Source organism: Pholcus phalangioides, unplaced genomic scaffold (assembly GCF_987345545.1).
Source record: "Pholcus phalangioides strain wild (caught in Gottingen) unplaced genomic scaffold, Ppha-v1.0 ptg000001l_1, whole genome shotgun sequence".
Classification (NCBI taxonomy): Eukaryota; Metazoa; Arthropoda; class Arachnida; order Araneae; family Pholcidae; genus Pholcus; species Pholcus phalangioides.
Genome location: NW_028301594.1, coordinates 26,440,245 through 26,456,159, shown reverse-complemented (window position 1 = coordinate 26,456,159; position 15,915 = coordinate 26,440,245). Strand labels below are relative to the sequence as shown.

The 15,915-nt window shown below is 35.2% G+C and overlaps 1 protein-coding gene across 1 annotated transcript; it reads right to left on the bottom strand.

Moving 5' to 3' along the window:
- Positions 1-2,297: 2,297 nt before the first annotated feature.
- Positions 2,298-12,427, bottom strand: LOC149090216 (MAPK regulated corepressor interacting protein 2-like). Its single transcript, XM_089232867.1, has 6 exons — positions 12,278-12,427; positions 12,074-12,173; positions 7,773-7,876; positions 7,057-7,107; positions 5,493-5,543; positions 2,298-2,952 (listed from the first exon to the last, which is right to left on the bottom strand). Exons 1-6 carry the CDS (start codon positions 12,333-12,335, stop codon positions 2,882-2,884), a joined length of 435 nt encoding a protein of 144 aa, XP_089088993.1. The 5' UTR covers positions 12,336-12,427; the 3' UTR covers positions 2,298-2,881.
- Positions 12,428-15,915: the final 3,488 nt, after the last annotated feature.

The following is a 15,915-nucleotide window of genomic DNA, read 5'->3' as shown; positions in this document are numbered from 1 at the left end:
ATCTGAGCCTTGATTAGCCAAATTTCAGATTATCCAAGGTGCTTTTCATGAATTATTTTAAAAAATCAGATGCAGTAAAATGACATACTAAATGTTTAGTAGCGCAACAAACTTATTCAAAGAATGGCACTAAAATCCCCCCCCCCCAATGGGTTATGATGGTTTCACTCTTAAAAAAAGGTAATATCACCCTTTGGCACAGGTGCTGCAATGATTGGGGACAAAGGAGTTTAAAGCTACAGATACATAGGCTCTTATGGGTTGCCTTACCCAGGGGCAATACAAATTAAATTTTTCCAAGGAGGTTGATTACGAAAATAAATTCAAAACAATCTAGACTATATAAAATTCATAAGCCTATGGCTCGCAAGTACCAGGGTGCTCCCTGAAATGTATTTAATATTAAGTATATTTATTGTATTTAACACTTTCGGGTCTAAGCCCGAGCCGTTTTGGTTGCCATTTTTGTTCAAGGGAACTGAATCGGACTCAGGCTAAATTTTTCACTCTCGTAGCTATAAAATGGCTGAATATATGTTCCCAGTGTTTTAAAATGTGTGTTTTGAAGTGTACCACACTAAAGCAGATTTTACATATTTTTTTTAAATAAAAACTGTTTTTAGATATTTGTATAACATTTGGGTAAGTTTCTTTCAGAATTGTTTGAAATTTTATGTTAAAAATAATGTTTCTTATGCAAAACTTTTTTTAAAACTCTAAAACATAGTTTTTAATTATTTCTCATTAAATATTAGTATCCTTAAATGATTGCTATATTATGAACAAAAAGAGTTTGAAATTTCTAGCTAAAAAAACTGTTAAGATAGATATATATTCTGAGTATTTAAAAAAAAAATCATGAAAGTGCCAAAAGCCCTCAGTCCAAAAAAGGACAGTCGGAATAGTTCAGACCCTGAAAGTGTTGAGTTCTCTATAACAGCAAACATTGTTTTATGAAGCCCCTCAAAGTTGTGTCTGAGTGTGGTAGATGAAATGGTTCATAGGGGTGTATAACATAGAATTATATGGTTTTGTTCAAGTTGAGAGTGATGGGAACAAAAAGATTTTAAGAGACAGGGACGGTAGAATAAGAAAAGTTTGGAAAGCTCTAAATTATATAGTAATTACAAATAACTTGTATAAATGTAATTTTTTAAAGAAGTTATAATTTTGTTTTGTTGATCGTAGAAAGGCTTTTGACTGTGTTGATCATGATAAACTTTGGGATATTTTTGGAACAATGGGAGTGCCTAATCACCTTGTTTGCTTGATCAGAAATTTATATACTAACCAAGAGGCAAGTGTAAGAACAAAGTATGTTCTAACTGAATGGTTTGGAATTGAAAAGGGAGTTCGACAAGGATGCATTCTTTCACCAAGCTTATTTACTCTCTACGGAGTATATATAATGAGAGCATCAGATTTAGAGGAATTGGAAGCAGGTTGTTAAAATTGTAGATAGAGTGATCAACGACCTTAGGTATGCTGATGATATAACTGATGGTCTAAATTAAAAAGATGAATAGTTTTGGGCAAATCCACCATGAGGAAGCTTAATATAATAATGAAAGATAAAGATATCTCAATGAAAACTAAAATTAAGATTATAAATTTGTTGGTCTTCCCCTGTTATAATGTATGGGTGTGAGAGTTGGACACTACAGAAAGCACATAGAAATTTTTTTTTATTCTTTTGAACTATGGTGCTGGAGAAGGATGCTCTGAATACCATGCACAGCTAAAAGGACAAATAAATCAGTTATCAAAGAAGTCAAAGCTGATTATTCTCTAGTTAACTAAACAGAAACTATCTCATTTTGGTCATATGTGTACAGAAGGTTCACTAGAAAAAATGTCAATTCTTGAAGGAAAGAGGAAAAGGCAGACTGAGCACCAGATGGATAGAGGAGGTGTTGCAAAGCACTGGAATGAAGCTAGCACAACCAAGGCATGCTGTGAATGACAGACCAGCTTGGAGAGCCGTGATCTATAGTCACAAGGAGCCGACTGGATGGTTCCTAACAAAAACACATTTTTCACCAAATTTGTGGCTTTATTTATTTCATTCAACACCAAAATTCTGTAAGGTCTGGATTATCTAAGCTTTCAGCTATCAGAGTTTAGTCTGGTTCACATTAGCTTGAATGATAGAGATCCTACTGTATTTGAAACCCAGAATCATATTTTTCATTATACTCATACAAGAAAGTGATCTCGTAGTCCAATCCTAAAACTCACATAGTTAAGTGCTAAATCTATGTATACATCTTCACATGTAAAATTAGTATAGCATCGATAAAATGGATAAGATAATTTAATTAGAACAACAAAAAAATGGATAAGTAAACATTTTTTCCTAAATTCAATTTTTTCTTTTATTCGCACAGCCCTGCAACAAATACCACTTGCCAAAGGTCGTACTCAATTTTATTATTCGTGATTGATTTTTTTTGTTTTTTGTGATACGCTCCTAGAACATACACACATGTAACAGAAAAATAGTACAAAATGCTCATACAAATACCATGACATTAATGTAAATTTTTTTTCTCTCATTTTCGGAAACAAGAAGCATTAAAATATTAATAAAATACAATGTTTGTATTTCATGAAATGGAAGTGATTTTTTTATGAAGTTTTTGCAAAAAATAAATGACTATCTTAAATTGCATAATGATGGATAATAAAAAGAAAACTGTACTAAAATGAAGGGATGGAGGGGGCGTGGGTCCTTTGTGTGTTGCGGCAAGTCCAGGGAATGCTTCAAGTCAGCTGCACTCCTTTTCGCATACGGTCTAGTCCTTTCAATAATCACTATATTAACTATCTTACTATATAAAGAGTTTGTTTAATATATAATATTGTCTACAGCACACTGTGGTTACGTATCTTGTTTCAATCTTTGCAAAAACCTTTCACCCCAAAAAGATTCCAGGTCAAATGGTTGAAAATCTGAAATTGCAATAAAAATGTATAGAACACAAAAATACACCATTAAAATAAAATATTAAAAAATACACATACACACACACATAACAAGAGAAATGTTAATATAACGAGAAGAAAACTTGTTCATAAAAGTGGCATTATATCTCCAATAATTTTATTTAAGAATATTTTCCTGCAAAAAGCCTACATTGAATACATACGACAGTCAATCAAAAAATTTACCCTTCAGCTTTCATGTCCTGATGAAATATGAATTTCATTAAAAAATACTTTGTGAAACGAAAATTTCCAAATTATTTCTTCAAATAAAAAATATTAATTTAATTAATGTGTTTTTTGGCTAAGGGGCAAGAAATTATGGAAACCTAATCACCTACTTAGATCTGCTATACAAGGTGTGGTCAAAAAGTTTGGTGAATGTCTCAGAAAATAAAGGAAATAGAAGACCTTTATTGGCCTTCAAAGTAATTTTATTTTTCATTACCTACAATACACATTCGACAATTGTCGTAAAGCTGCTGAAAACTTTCAACAAAATCTTTCTTTGGAATTACCTCAAAGCAACTGAAGCAATCATGCCACTCCTACTTAGATGTCTGGTACATTTACAAAGTATAAGCCACACTTTATATTCTTATACTCATTTAAGTCGAGAGAACAAAAAGAAGTCTGCAAGGAGCCTTGCAAATCCCCAATTCATCCACTATCATTATTAAAGTCATCCGCCTGATCATCCAAATCAACTGCTAAATACCACTGTTATTTGTTATATTCTTTTCAATCTTCTAAGTTTCATTTAAGGCCCGTTTACACGAGACAAGTGCTTTAGTTGGTAACTCAATTTTAACTTACCGATTCTTCTTGAAAGTGTCCACACTATAAGTGGTACGTAGACGCTCATTGGATAATTTTTACGGACGTGACCGCAGTTAGCGCAGGCGTGCTTCAGTCTACTCAAATCCACGGAGAGAGAGCGAGACGCACAACGCGCGGGAGAATAATAGTAATAATTTTTTATTTATCTGGCATTTAGAGAGGTGCTTTTTTTAAAGCTCATAGCTTTCGTAACGATGGATGAAGACGATCAGGTAGAACTTACGAATACTGTGATCAGAGCCACATTATATGATATTTTTTTTTAAAGAATATAAATTTGTTCACTTTCACTTACCCAAGAGGGGAAAAAAGAATACACAACATATAAACTTATGTAAGTCATCGAAAAGAAATATAAGATTTCTCTATTTCTCTTCTAAGTTGTAAATATCGATTATATGATATTTTAATCGAAGTTAAAGAGAAGATAAATTATGAATTATGTAAGCCGAAAATATAGAAGATTCTTGGCATTCGTAGGAAATTCTAAGGGTTAAAAATGAAATAATGAAAATTCATTAAACATAAAAATTATTTCCAAATTTTCGAAATTATTTTTTAATTTAATCTATAGAGATGATATCTTTATGTTAAATATTTGACCATGTATTTTTACAACAGATGGCAGCAAATTTGTTCTGGACGAGAGAAATATTCGAAACCCCCCTCCAGTTTTTAATATATGAATCCTCCACACCTGATATATATTTTTGAATCTTCAACTCCTGACATCACATCGACAGAATATTCCATAGCTTTTTGCAACATCGAATAATTTTTAGCTTGTTTGTTAAGGTAATTTTCATTTCTATAGTTCAACAAACATTCATGGCGAAGATATTTTTCAACAAACTTGATGGTTGTGTCCTCTGACCACCTCACCATCCAATATTTTCGTGGAATTCTAGCGAAACTTCAGGAGACAACGGAGCATGAACAGGTTCACGCTTGAGATCAAAATAAACACCTCCGTGAGAGAGCAAAAAGACCCCTCCAAGAGCGGCAGGTCACACCCACTGGCGCATGCGCACAGGTCTACTTAACCAAAAAAAATAGAACCGTTCGTATTCACTTACCAACTACATCACTTGTGCACTTGCCAACTAAAGCCGTGTAAACAGCCCTTATCGTCTGCATACATTGTATCGTACTTGGCAACTTAAGTTGGCAACTTAAGTTGCCAACTAAAGCACTTGCCTCGTGTAAACAGGCCTTTATAGACAATATTTGATTTACTTAAATAGCAGAAGCAATTTCTCACAAATTGCAATCTATTGTGCAATGAAAAGAAAATTAATTTCAAATGATGTTGACAGAGTATCAAAGACAAAAAGTTGAAATTAATTTTCATAATGACTTTCCAATACATTAAATTGAATTCCTTGTCCCTAAAAATGGAATAAATTATCCTACTCTCATTCTTGATACAGAACTCTCTCACAATTTATCACATATTTTATGCCATGTCCAATCACCTTCCTGAATAGGGGTAATATCCTAAAGAGTTTGATAAAAAGTAGCTGAATATTATAAAACACTGAAGTTTATGAAATCTTTGTAAAATATGTGGGATGATTAAAAGAAAAGTTATAACCTTTGAGTACTTGATATTGACAATAACACATTCTTATGAATATTCACAGATCACATTATATATCGGTACTCACTCTGTAAATGTTGGTTTGAACTGTTATCTTGATAATAAATTACTTTAGGCACTGGAATGAAAGAAAGAAAGAAAAATCAATTATGTGAATACAGAATATGAAGATTATGATTTTAAAAACCAAATTTTTTAATAATCAGTTTGAAATAGTTTGTTTCTATTCCAACCTCTTACGAAAATGGCTGCAGATAACGTGCAGCGATCTATGATTCTGCTCTAAGAAAGTAAGGTAATTTTTAATGGATAATCCATGAATTACAGACAGAAAATTATTGTAATATAGCTATGTAACATATAATTGGTACAGATATCCCTAGCTTTATGTGATTTTGCTATGATTCGATTTTGAAAACTTGATTGTAGAAATTGCAACCAGCAAAATTTGGTGTGTAATTTGATTTTAATCTTGAAAATGATTTTAGAAATTAGCAGCATGGCATAATTGACATGACAAAATATGTTCATGTATTTAACGAATCCAACTTTGATTTAATTTTTTGCAAGTACATCAAACAAATATGGAAGAAACGCTTAAATCTCACGAATAAGCATCTTATGGTGAAACATCAACAATGACATTAGAATTTAAATAGAAGAAAAATCTGTCCTGATAAATTTAGAATTGTCATATTTGCTAGAAATATTCAGAATTCTCTAGCTTTGCTTCCAAAGTATGATAGATTAAGAATGAAACTTGCTAGCTGAATCTTGAATGCTTTCATTAAAAAAGTTATCAGCCTATCATATCAGGCTCTTCAGGAATAGAAACATCCATACTCACTATAATCAATCAATAGTGAAGACAGAATAAAAATTTAATTAAATTTATTTATACAGCCAAAAATTGACAAGATTTATTTTCAAGTTTGAATAATTAATACATTCAAACAAAATTTATTTTAGTGCTGAAAGTTGGGTTTATTTTTTTTCTTATCCTTGAAATTTTTAATGTAGCTTACACATACCATAAGGGTACGCAGAATTTTTTCTCAAGGAAGAATTTCAAATTTTTTCTTCTTCTTCTTCTTCTTAAGGGGGAGGGGTTTCCATTTTTTCCTGCAAAATATATACTTGGCGTGGTGGGGTTAGAAACCCAAACACCCCCCCCCCCCCTGATTTGCTTATGCCATGTGAAAGACTGGAGATCTGACCTTTTCTTTCTTTCAAACCGAGCACAACTCTAGTGCTATCGCCATGGACAATTGATTACAGAGCGAATTGTGCTGGAACTGTGTGTACATAACCGTCTGAGTGCATACCTAGTGTTGTCTGAATTTACTAGTACCACCATCTATATTTCAATTTGCAAATGAAAAGCAATGATTGAATATTTGTATCACCCCATGAATACCCGGCCACCGCAATGGCAAGAGATCTTCTGATCTAGAGTTTTGCTTCACTAATTAAAATAATAGCACAGTGTTGCTGGATAAGAAATTTTTTTTTTTTCGAGTTCATTCTATGTATTCAATTTATTTCCTAAATATACATTCTAAAAACCCAAAATTAATTTTATGAATAAAATAATAATAAAAAAATTGCTTCCAGGGCAAATTTAAGCTTACCTTCAGATGTATGCTTTGAACTTTCGTACTCATTGCAGATACTTGACCACACTGAAAAAATAAATAAAAATTGATATAATTTCTATTCAAATTCAATATTTAAAATAGCAAAAAAAAATTAATTCTCAAAATTCATGATCATCAGACCGACTCTTAAAATGGTAGCACCACAATACGAAACCCACATAATTTTGACAACAAACACATGCACACAGAAGACATTTTGGAATGTGGCAATTCATTAGAAATGTCTATGAAGTGCATACATGGTTAAGTAGTAGGAGACCAACTGTGTAATGGCTCAGTCCGTATCCTACTGGATTTCTGACCAGTAATAGTAGTCGACCGAATTCCTATGCTTAAGATTACTACTTATATAAATCAAATCAATCATTTGACCGAAATAGACTGAGCAGGGCTGTGCAACTAGAGGGGAGCAGGTGAGTCTGGTGCGCCCAGATGCTGGACCAGAATGGGTGCTGAATTCACCCTTTAACTGCTTCTATGTGCACAGGGTGCCGAAATTCCGGATTGCTCTAGGTGACAAAGTATCTAGTTGCGGTTATGAGAATAAGACTCGCAGGTTTTAGAGCAGTTATGTTCTAAACGAGCCACCCAAAGGATTTTAACACAAGGTTGCTGAACCAAAAAAACATCAGTAGCTGCTTAATCAAGATAGAAATTGACAGAAAGGAAATGATGGAGTATGAACTTACTTCCTTGTATGTAATCGACAATTTCAAGGTGTTCAGGTGTATATACTACTTCTGGCCTTTTCTGTGATTGGCATTTTATTGGATGAAACACTGGTTTGGGTGAACTAGAAAAGTAAATTCATTTACTCAATGCAAAATATTTCAAGCGACTGCTGGAAAAACAATTTGTAATACGGTATAATAAAAACTTTTTAATATAATTATAAATATAATAAATGTATAACATTCATTATAAGCAATTGTCAATTTTTTAAAAAGGGTGCATAACTTTCAGTTAGACTCAACATTTATAATAGCATGGAAGACTTAATTCTTCCTTTACATATTTTCCACATACAGTAGACTTTCGATAATCCAGCGTTTTAAGGCAGCAGCAAACCTTAATCTATTTTTGTATAACATTTACGGGAAATATACAAAATCAACAGTGAAATTGAAATATGTACAGTGAACTATGTGTCAAATTGTAGCATGTTAAGAGAAGATTAATCAATGTCAGTGTGATATTCATAATTAAACATAATAATAAGGATACTACATAGTAGCAGCTTTTTAGAATCAGATAATGTTATCATTTGAGTATTATAACTTTCATGAAGTACAGAACGGACCAATATCATAATACGGAGAAATATTTTTATAGTTATCAGGACTAGTTTGTTATTTTTTTTTTCTTTTTACATATTTTGAAGCTAAGCATGAACCAGGATAATTTTTTTCCCTATGTTATCATTAACTGGAATGGCTATGTAGGAGGTCAGAAAGTTCCCTTGTTGACAAAAATTTCTGTACATGGTTCATAATATCCTAATAGGGCTGTAAGAGCAGCTAGAATCAATGTGGGATTGCTTTTGCAATGGCTTTCCTATGAAGGCGGCAGAACAATTTTTAGGCACCAAAAAAAATTTTACCCAACGAAAAAAGGTCCAAGGTAATGCTTCTCCTTTGACTTTTTCAGGGCATAGTGACCCTCTTTCACGTTGGCAGATAGGCTGCTAAAAATTCCAAAAATTTTGAGCTGATCTCAGCCTGTAATTTAGTAACTACACAAGAAAAATTTTAGGTGAAATACAAATTTTTTAGTTGCCATGGTGACCTGGAACCTGCGATTTGTCCAGTCCTGGTGTAAGGTGAAAAAATCACACCATTACAGCTCCTTGATCAGAAGACTTTCACAAGAGATCTATTGAACGTCGCGTACCATACATTATAAAAATTATCGTAATTCATGATACTCATTAGATGCCTCTGACAAAGGTTGGCGATGCACACTTTGAGAACCAATGTCATAACCATTTATATTAAAATTGCATACAGTCAAATTTCGTTTTAACAAATACCATTATAACGAGAAAAAAAATCTGTTTTAATGAACACTTTTCTAATCCCCCCCAGATACCTTTACATAGGAACAATGCAAAAAACATGAAATTCCTTTATAACGAAGTGATTTCTCTGGTCTCTTGGAGTTTGTTATAACAAGATTTGACACTATACTAATGCATACTCTTCCAATGATTTTAACAGAAAGACTATATCAAAATCTCATGAAATGTTATTAGTATAGCTTAATGGCTAATCTGCAAAAAATTTAAGTGCCAGCTAAATTTTTTAGAAGCCAAGTGTTTTCTTTTTCTAACAAAACAACAATCTGAAAATTTTGTTTCTACTTTTTCAGGACTTTTTGACCCCCCTCTTTTTATGTTGGTACAAATGCCAACATAGATTATAAAAACTTTGTGTTGTCCACAGATTCTGGTTCAATGATCACACGTGAATAGAAAATTTTAGGCGACAATACAAATTCTTAGCTGGAGAAACTACAAAACACCCAGGCTCTGGCGCAAGAAGCAACGTAGGCCCTGCGGGGACAGTCATCTCCAGCAAAACCAGAATGTATTGGTACTTCAAAGATTACATACAATGCATCATACTTAATATATTATGTAAATCAAAGAATCAGATGAATAAAGTCAAAGTGCAACAGGCACAGATAATAAACAATTATAGAAAGTTGTATAAAATCATATCGCAAAAGGCACAATCAGAAGTTTGATCAATCAAGGATTGTATGACAGAAGGGCGGAGCACCCCATTCCACTCGGACAGTTCAATACACTGTCTAATTCACTCTCGAGCACTGTTGAATATCTTGAAAGTTTCTTCAAGGCTTCATTAGTGTTTTCAAACAGTGCACCAGCATGCTGTCAGGATGAAGATGCTTAATGTAGACACTGGTACCGAAGTCACAGGAGCCGGATCCCTTATCTTTTCTGGATTCTCAAGGAATTTAATCAATTTTCTTTTCTTTTGATTCCTCTCGGCGTAATATGCCAAGCATCCATGGTCTGTGAAGATGGGCAAACGGAAGTGAAAGGATGTCATTTCTGGACAGCATAGTGCAGGGGCATGCCAGGCTCAAGACAAGAGCCTTTATCGCTGGCAATTGCTTTACAAATTCATAGCTGCTAACTTTAGAGAATGAAAATTAGGAGGGTGCAGATCTAAATTTCATACAAAAATAAAGGAGATTTTTATAAAACAGTGTAGGGGTTTTTTCACTAATAAAAGTGAAATTGTAGGGATTTTTCTCCTTTGCAAAATCGTGATATCATGCAAGCTATATTCGATTAGAGCCAAGTCAACAATCATCAACAAAAACAAGTAGGTACCGTTCTTAAATCAAATCTTGGCAACCAAAAAATTGGCATTGCAACAGAAACGGGACACACAGAATCAATGGGACATATGGTAAAATCAGATACAAATCATCTCATTAATTTTAGAACTCAAAAGGTTGAATTGATGGTGGTTCTTTAGCGAATTTTATTTTTTCAACCAAAAAAAGTTTTTTTTGTGGTCTGATGTAATGGCAACAATTTACATTATGCTTGTGACATTATTTCGGGTATTAAAAATGAAAGCAATGGTCTTTTTTTCTGGGTAAATTCGTTGGGAATAATTTTTTCACCAAAAGTAGGGATTTCTTTCAATCACAGTCGAAATTTGGGAGATACAAGAATTTTTCAGGAATACAGGAGAAGTAGAAATCCAGGAGACTTGGCAGTTATGCAGATTTCTCAGTCACCATGGCAATCTGGGTTTCATCGAACCCTGCTATTAGGCTGCATTATTGCATGTGCCCCCACCCATACATTCTTAAGCGAAGAGCCAGGGACTTTCAGCAGGACCTCTTGCATTGATTTTATGGGAAATTCAGTGTAAAAAAATAGAAAATACGAGGTTGATTTCTGAGTCTCCAGATTAGCATCCTGTCCGCTAGTCTTTTGTAGATAAGCAAACATTTTAAGATGTTCTGTGTGTATGCTTATGGTACTCCAAACCAACCAATTCAAACAAAACTCACAAAATCGACAATATATATTATTTCGTTTTTTCTTCAGAACAGCTATAGTATAATCTATAATCCCCCCACCCTCTATTTCAGTGATTTTGGGTGTGGCATGCACTTTAGACCTCTCCAGAAAGTCTCTGACCGTTGCATTATTTAATATAGAGTCCAGGTCTAATTTTCATCCACACAGATGTAGTCAACTATTTTTAATCTCGATCCCTTATTTAGTCAAAAAATGTTGTTTTGTTTGTTATTTTTGTTCATTTTACATCATAATTTCTTTCGTTGTACCAACCCTAGTATTATTTTTTGTCAGCAATGTGGCCACATTCATTTGATCATTTCTGTCGCACCCTGGTTATTTTCTGCACACGAGTGCTAATTATAATTAGACCAGGACCAACAATTTATTGCCGATTCCAAACAGCAGTCTTTTTTTTTATAATCTTAGAGAGGTTAGTGCGTTACCAACTCCGCGTGGGACTCCCTGCTGCCACAATTTTTTTCTTCGGTAATGAAGCATGACTCTGCTTCTCTTGGCGACTTCTGTTCATGCTTTCCGAATTTTTTCTTGCCAAAAAAAAAAATATATACTATAGCTGTCCGGAATGTTGTTTATGGGCGTAATGCATTCAATATCAATGTTTATGATCCTGAAGTACAATAGATAAACAAAACCAACGGTACAATATCTCGAGACTTTCAATATTATTGAAATTAAAAAATATTGAAATACAAAATTGGTATAAAGTTTGGAGTTTGTGTTACAGTGATATAATTTCTATGAGAAACGCGAGTATATCAATTGGTATAATCGCAAATCAAGTCACTAATGTTAACATCATACAAATAAGGTCATTTAAAGGTAACCTTGATACACAGTGTTGACAAGATACACAATCAATTTCAGTTTGAACAATCTGGTGAAAACTAAGTTCCCACATACCTCATACCAGCTGTGACGCTGAGGTAGCCCGGCCTAATAGTGTCTCCTCCTCGATTGAAATTAGACGAGGATTCAAGGGTATCTACTTTTTGAGTGATGCCTGAAATAGTAAGAGAGAGGATGTGCGGTCGGAATTAAAGAGATATATGCATTTACCCTTCAAAAGCAATCACGAGCAACATTGGAGAGTAATGACTGGCTTACCAAATCGTGTTGATTTTGTTGCAATATATTTGGACGGTCTACTCGATACTGCATACATTGCTCGCTCGTATAACACCTTAGCAACGGAACACACGCACGACCATCAACCAAAGAGCGACCTTTGCTTACGCAAACGCATTGCCAGCCACGGGCCTTCATATACTTTTCCTTAAATCTACGGACTTTATCGATGGCGCTTCCCAATGTCGGTGATTGGTTAGGTTTTTGTTTCAAGCTGGAGGAGGGGGAAAAAAAAACTAAATTTATACAACTTATTTCGAATATTAATAAATACCAAGCACGTGAAATTTTCGCTTTTTTAATTGTGAATTTACATAAATTTACTGATTAAAAAAACAATTCACCAAAATCTTAGGAAAAAAAATTAAACTATATTTTGTTTCAGATTGTATAGCAGCTGGATGATTTGATAAATTCATCTGAAAACAATTTTGTTTAGGTTTTTTTGAGTTTTCTACAATAATTTTTCTGTAGAAATTTTCTTTAGTTTAGATTTTTTTTCCATGAGGTAATCTGACCATATTCTTCGAAAAAAATACGAAAAATACGGAACATTGCCAATTATCGCCAAAAACAAGAAAAGTAGCCAATTATTGCTAAAATAAAGTGAAATTTTACCAGCCGTAGACAATGAAGCACTAATAGAAATTATCTCTGTCTCTTTTTGCTCCCCCTCCCCCCGCAGTGGATTAAATTTTGGATTTCAATAGAGAATAAAAATTCGAGTTGGCTTGGTTGAAAATACGTAAAATAATGGGACATTTTTTGTACAAAATTTCGGATGATCAAAATTTACGTGTAAATTTATTATCAAAAATTTATTATCAAAATTACGGGATGTATGGCCATCTAGGATTGAAAAACCATCCTTGACCAGTCAACGCCGTTGTGATATCACAGTTCAAAGGGTAAACTGAAATCAAAACCATGGAGAGACTCCCGTTGAGTAGGGTGACCATACGTCCCGTATTTCCCGGGACAGTCCCGGTATTTTCTCTTCTTTTGGCCGTCCCGACTTTTTGGCAAAAGTGTCCCGGTTTTTCCCGTATTTCACACGACACCTACTTGAATTTTTATTCTTTATTGAAGTCGAAGATTGAGATTATTTTTCAACTCATAAATTATTTTATGATAGTTACAACTATATATGGGATATTAATCTCGCACATTTGCTTTGGTGAACGTTTTTTTTTCGTGGAATACATTTTAATCCACTGCAATTTGCAGTAATGCATCATTTCCCGCCATTGTGAGTTTTCCGTAATTTCAACAATATTTGGCAACTTTGCTTGGTTTTGGCATCGTTTTTGGCGATAATTGGCGATGTCCCGTATTTTCCCGTATTTGGAATCCCGATGTCCCGTATTTCTCTCTAGGAAATATGGTCAGCCTACCGTTGAGGAGTTAGCGCACCAACCTCTCGATGGGTATAAAAACAAGAATGCCGTTCGGAATCGGCAATAAATTGTAGGTCCCGGTATAATTAGCCCTCGTGTACAGAAAATGACCGTGGTGCGACAAAAATGATAAAAAAAAAAACCATGGAGATATTATCTAATGGAACTGAAAACAAAGCCAAAATCAAAGGATTCCGGGTTGCCTTTTCCTGGCATTTATCGCGTTTTCCATTAGGCATAAATATTGCAAGTGTCTAATGCTTACTTATACATTGTATGAGTATTTCATGTTTTGGAATAATATTATAGGCCTATACTCAATTACAGATAAGACCGAGTAAACAGCATCATGAGGCCCCCGGCAAAGGGATGTTTTGGGACTAGGGCCTGACTTCGATACTGCCCCCGCCCCCGGGTAAGCAGGAATTTCGGGGGTCCCAGTGATTAACGTCAAATATGTTTCGTTAGTTAATGAAAAAATGCTGTTCACATTTTGGAGCCCAAAAAAATCATGGTGCCCCAGACAGGGCCCACCACAAAAGTGGAAGTACCAGCCCTTATGAATTTACACACTTATGAAAATAACAGTACTAGATCTTTTTAGCCGGGGAGGGGACTGGTATATGGGGGTCGTCTTATCAACAGCATCTTGGGTCCCTCCATGCAAAGTGATTTTTCTAGAGGCCCATCTGGCTAGAACTAGTACCCTATATCCCTATACTACTTGCTCTCGAAAAATATAACCAGGTCTCGTTATCATATGAGACCTTCTTTGCACTTGAGGCCTCGAGCTATGCTCGAGTAGTCCCATGTTTTGAAATGGCCCTCATCATGGCTCCCACTTCCTGCAGTAGAGGCTCCTAGGCTGGGATCTTTGGTGAGCCCCCAGGAAAAACGTTTCACTGGCCTCTCTGTAGTAAATCTATAGCGTGAATAAAAACTATAATCGTTCCGGGCCCCTGGGCTGGACCCTTGTGGGGGCCATGACCCTCACTCCCATACATCCGAGGCCACAGACAGGACCAAAACTATCGGGGAGGTGGAGCAGGTGGGTCTGGTGCCCCGGGCTCCGGACCGGGGGGAGGGAGGGCGCAAATCTCACTTTTAACCTCTCCTTCAACATCACAAGGGGTACCAAAATGTTTCCTTGCCCCGACTGACCAAGCATCTAGTTGCGGAAATAGGCATTATCCTGGCGGGCTCATTCGTTGAAGAAAGATCTAACTACATGCACAGTTCTTACATGGTGAAGCTGATATTCCTACAGCCCTGAGCCCCTCATATAGAATCTATGATTTTTTTACATTTTTTATCATTATGCATTATTATTATCAATATTTTCATACTTCATGTTTAATTCACTAATTTTATAAATTTGTGAATTATTCATAAATGATGAAAATTCATTTTATGAAGATTTAATTATTAAAAGAAATTTATCAGAACTGAATAAATGAAAATTTAATAATGAAAATGTAAAAGAAATAAAAAAATATATACACTGCTGGCCACCCAAATTGCAACACCAAGAAAGACAAGAGATATCGCAACAATATTTATTTTGTAGATAACATGTTGACCAAGCATCAAATGATTAAATTTATAGACTTCTGTGAAGTGTGGTTCCTGCCAAAATCAGTAGCCAGAGTAGCCGCCATTGTTGGAGATCACCGCTGCCACACGCCTGCCACAGCCAAAGAGACTTTGGATGTGTTCTTGGGGTACAGCAGACCAAGCAGCTTCCACACGTTGCCAAAGTTGATCTGGTGTGGCAGCTGGGGATGTAATCTGGGTCAATCGTTGAGCAACGATGGACCACATGTTTTCTATCGGCGAAAGATCCGGAGAGCGAGCTGGCCAGGGAAGCAATTCAATCTGGCGATTGACGAAGAACCTTTGGACAATGCGTGCCACGTGTGGTCGCGCATTATTCTGTTGAAATATGGCTGTGGGCAAGCCCTGAAGGTAAGGAAGGACAACTGGCTCCAACACCTCGGAGATGTAGCGCTGGCTTTTTAAAGTACCGGCAATGCGTACTAGAGGAGTGCGAGAGTGATATCCAATACCGCCCCATACCATAATACCCGGTGCAGGACCAGTGTGGCGGTACATAACGCAGCTGTTCAGCATCCTCTCTCCACGGTGTCTCCAGACTCGAATCCGACCATCGTGGTGTTGCAGACAGAAGCGTGACTCGTCAGTAAAGACAATTTCATTCCA

What these genes read in the sequence shown, in the direction of transcription:
- LOC149090216 (XM_089232867.1), bottom strand. Translation starts at nt 12,335, where the DNA reads ATGTATGCAGTATCGAGTAGACCGTCCAAATATATTGCAACAAAATCA. An exon ending in TGTCGATTACATACAAGGAA is followed by an intron (nt 7,108 to 7,772) that starts GTAAGTTCATAC and finishes TTATTTTTTCAG; the next exon opens with TGTGGTCAAGTATCTGCAAT. An exon ending in TTCAAACCAACATTTACAGA is followed by an intron (nt 2,953 to 5,492) that starts GTGAGTACCGAT and finishes TTGCAATTTCAG; the next exon opens with ATTTTCAACCATTTGACCTG.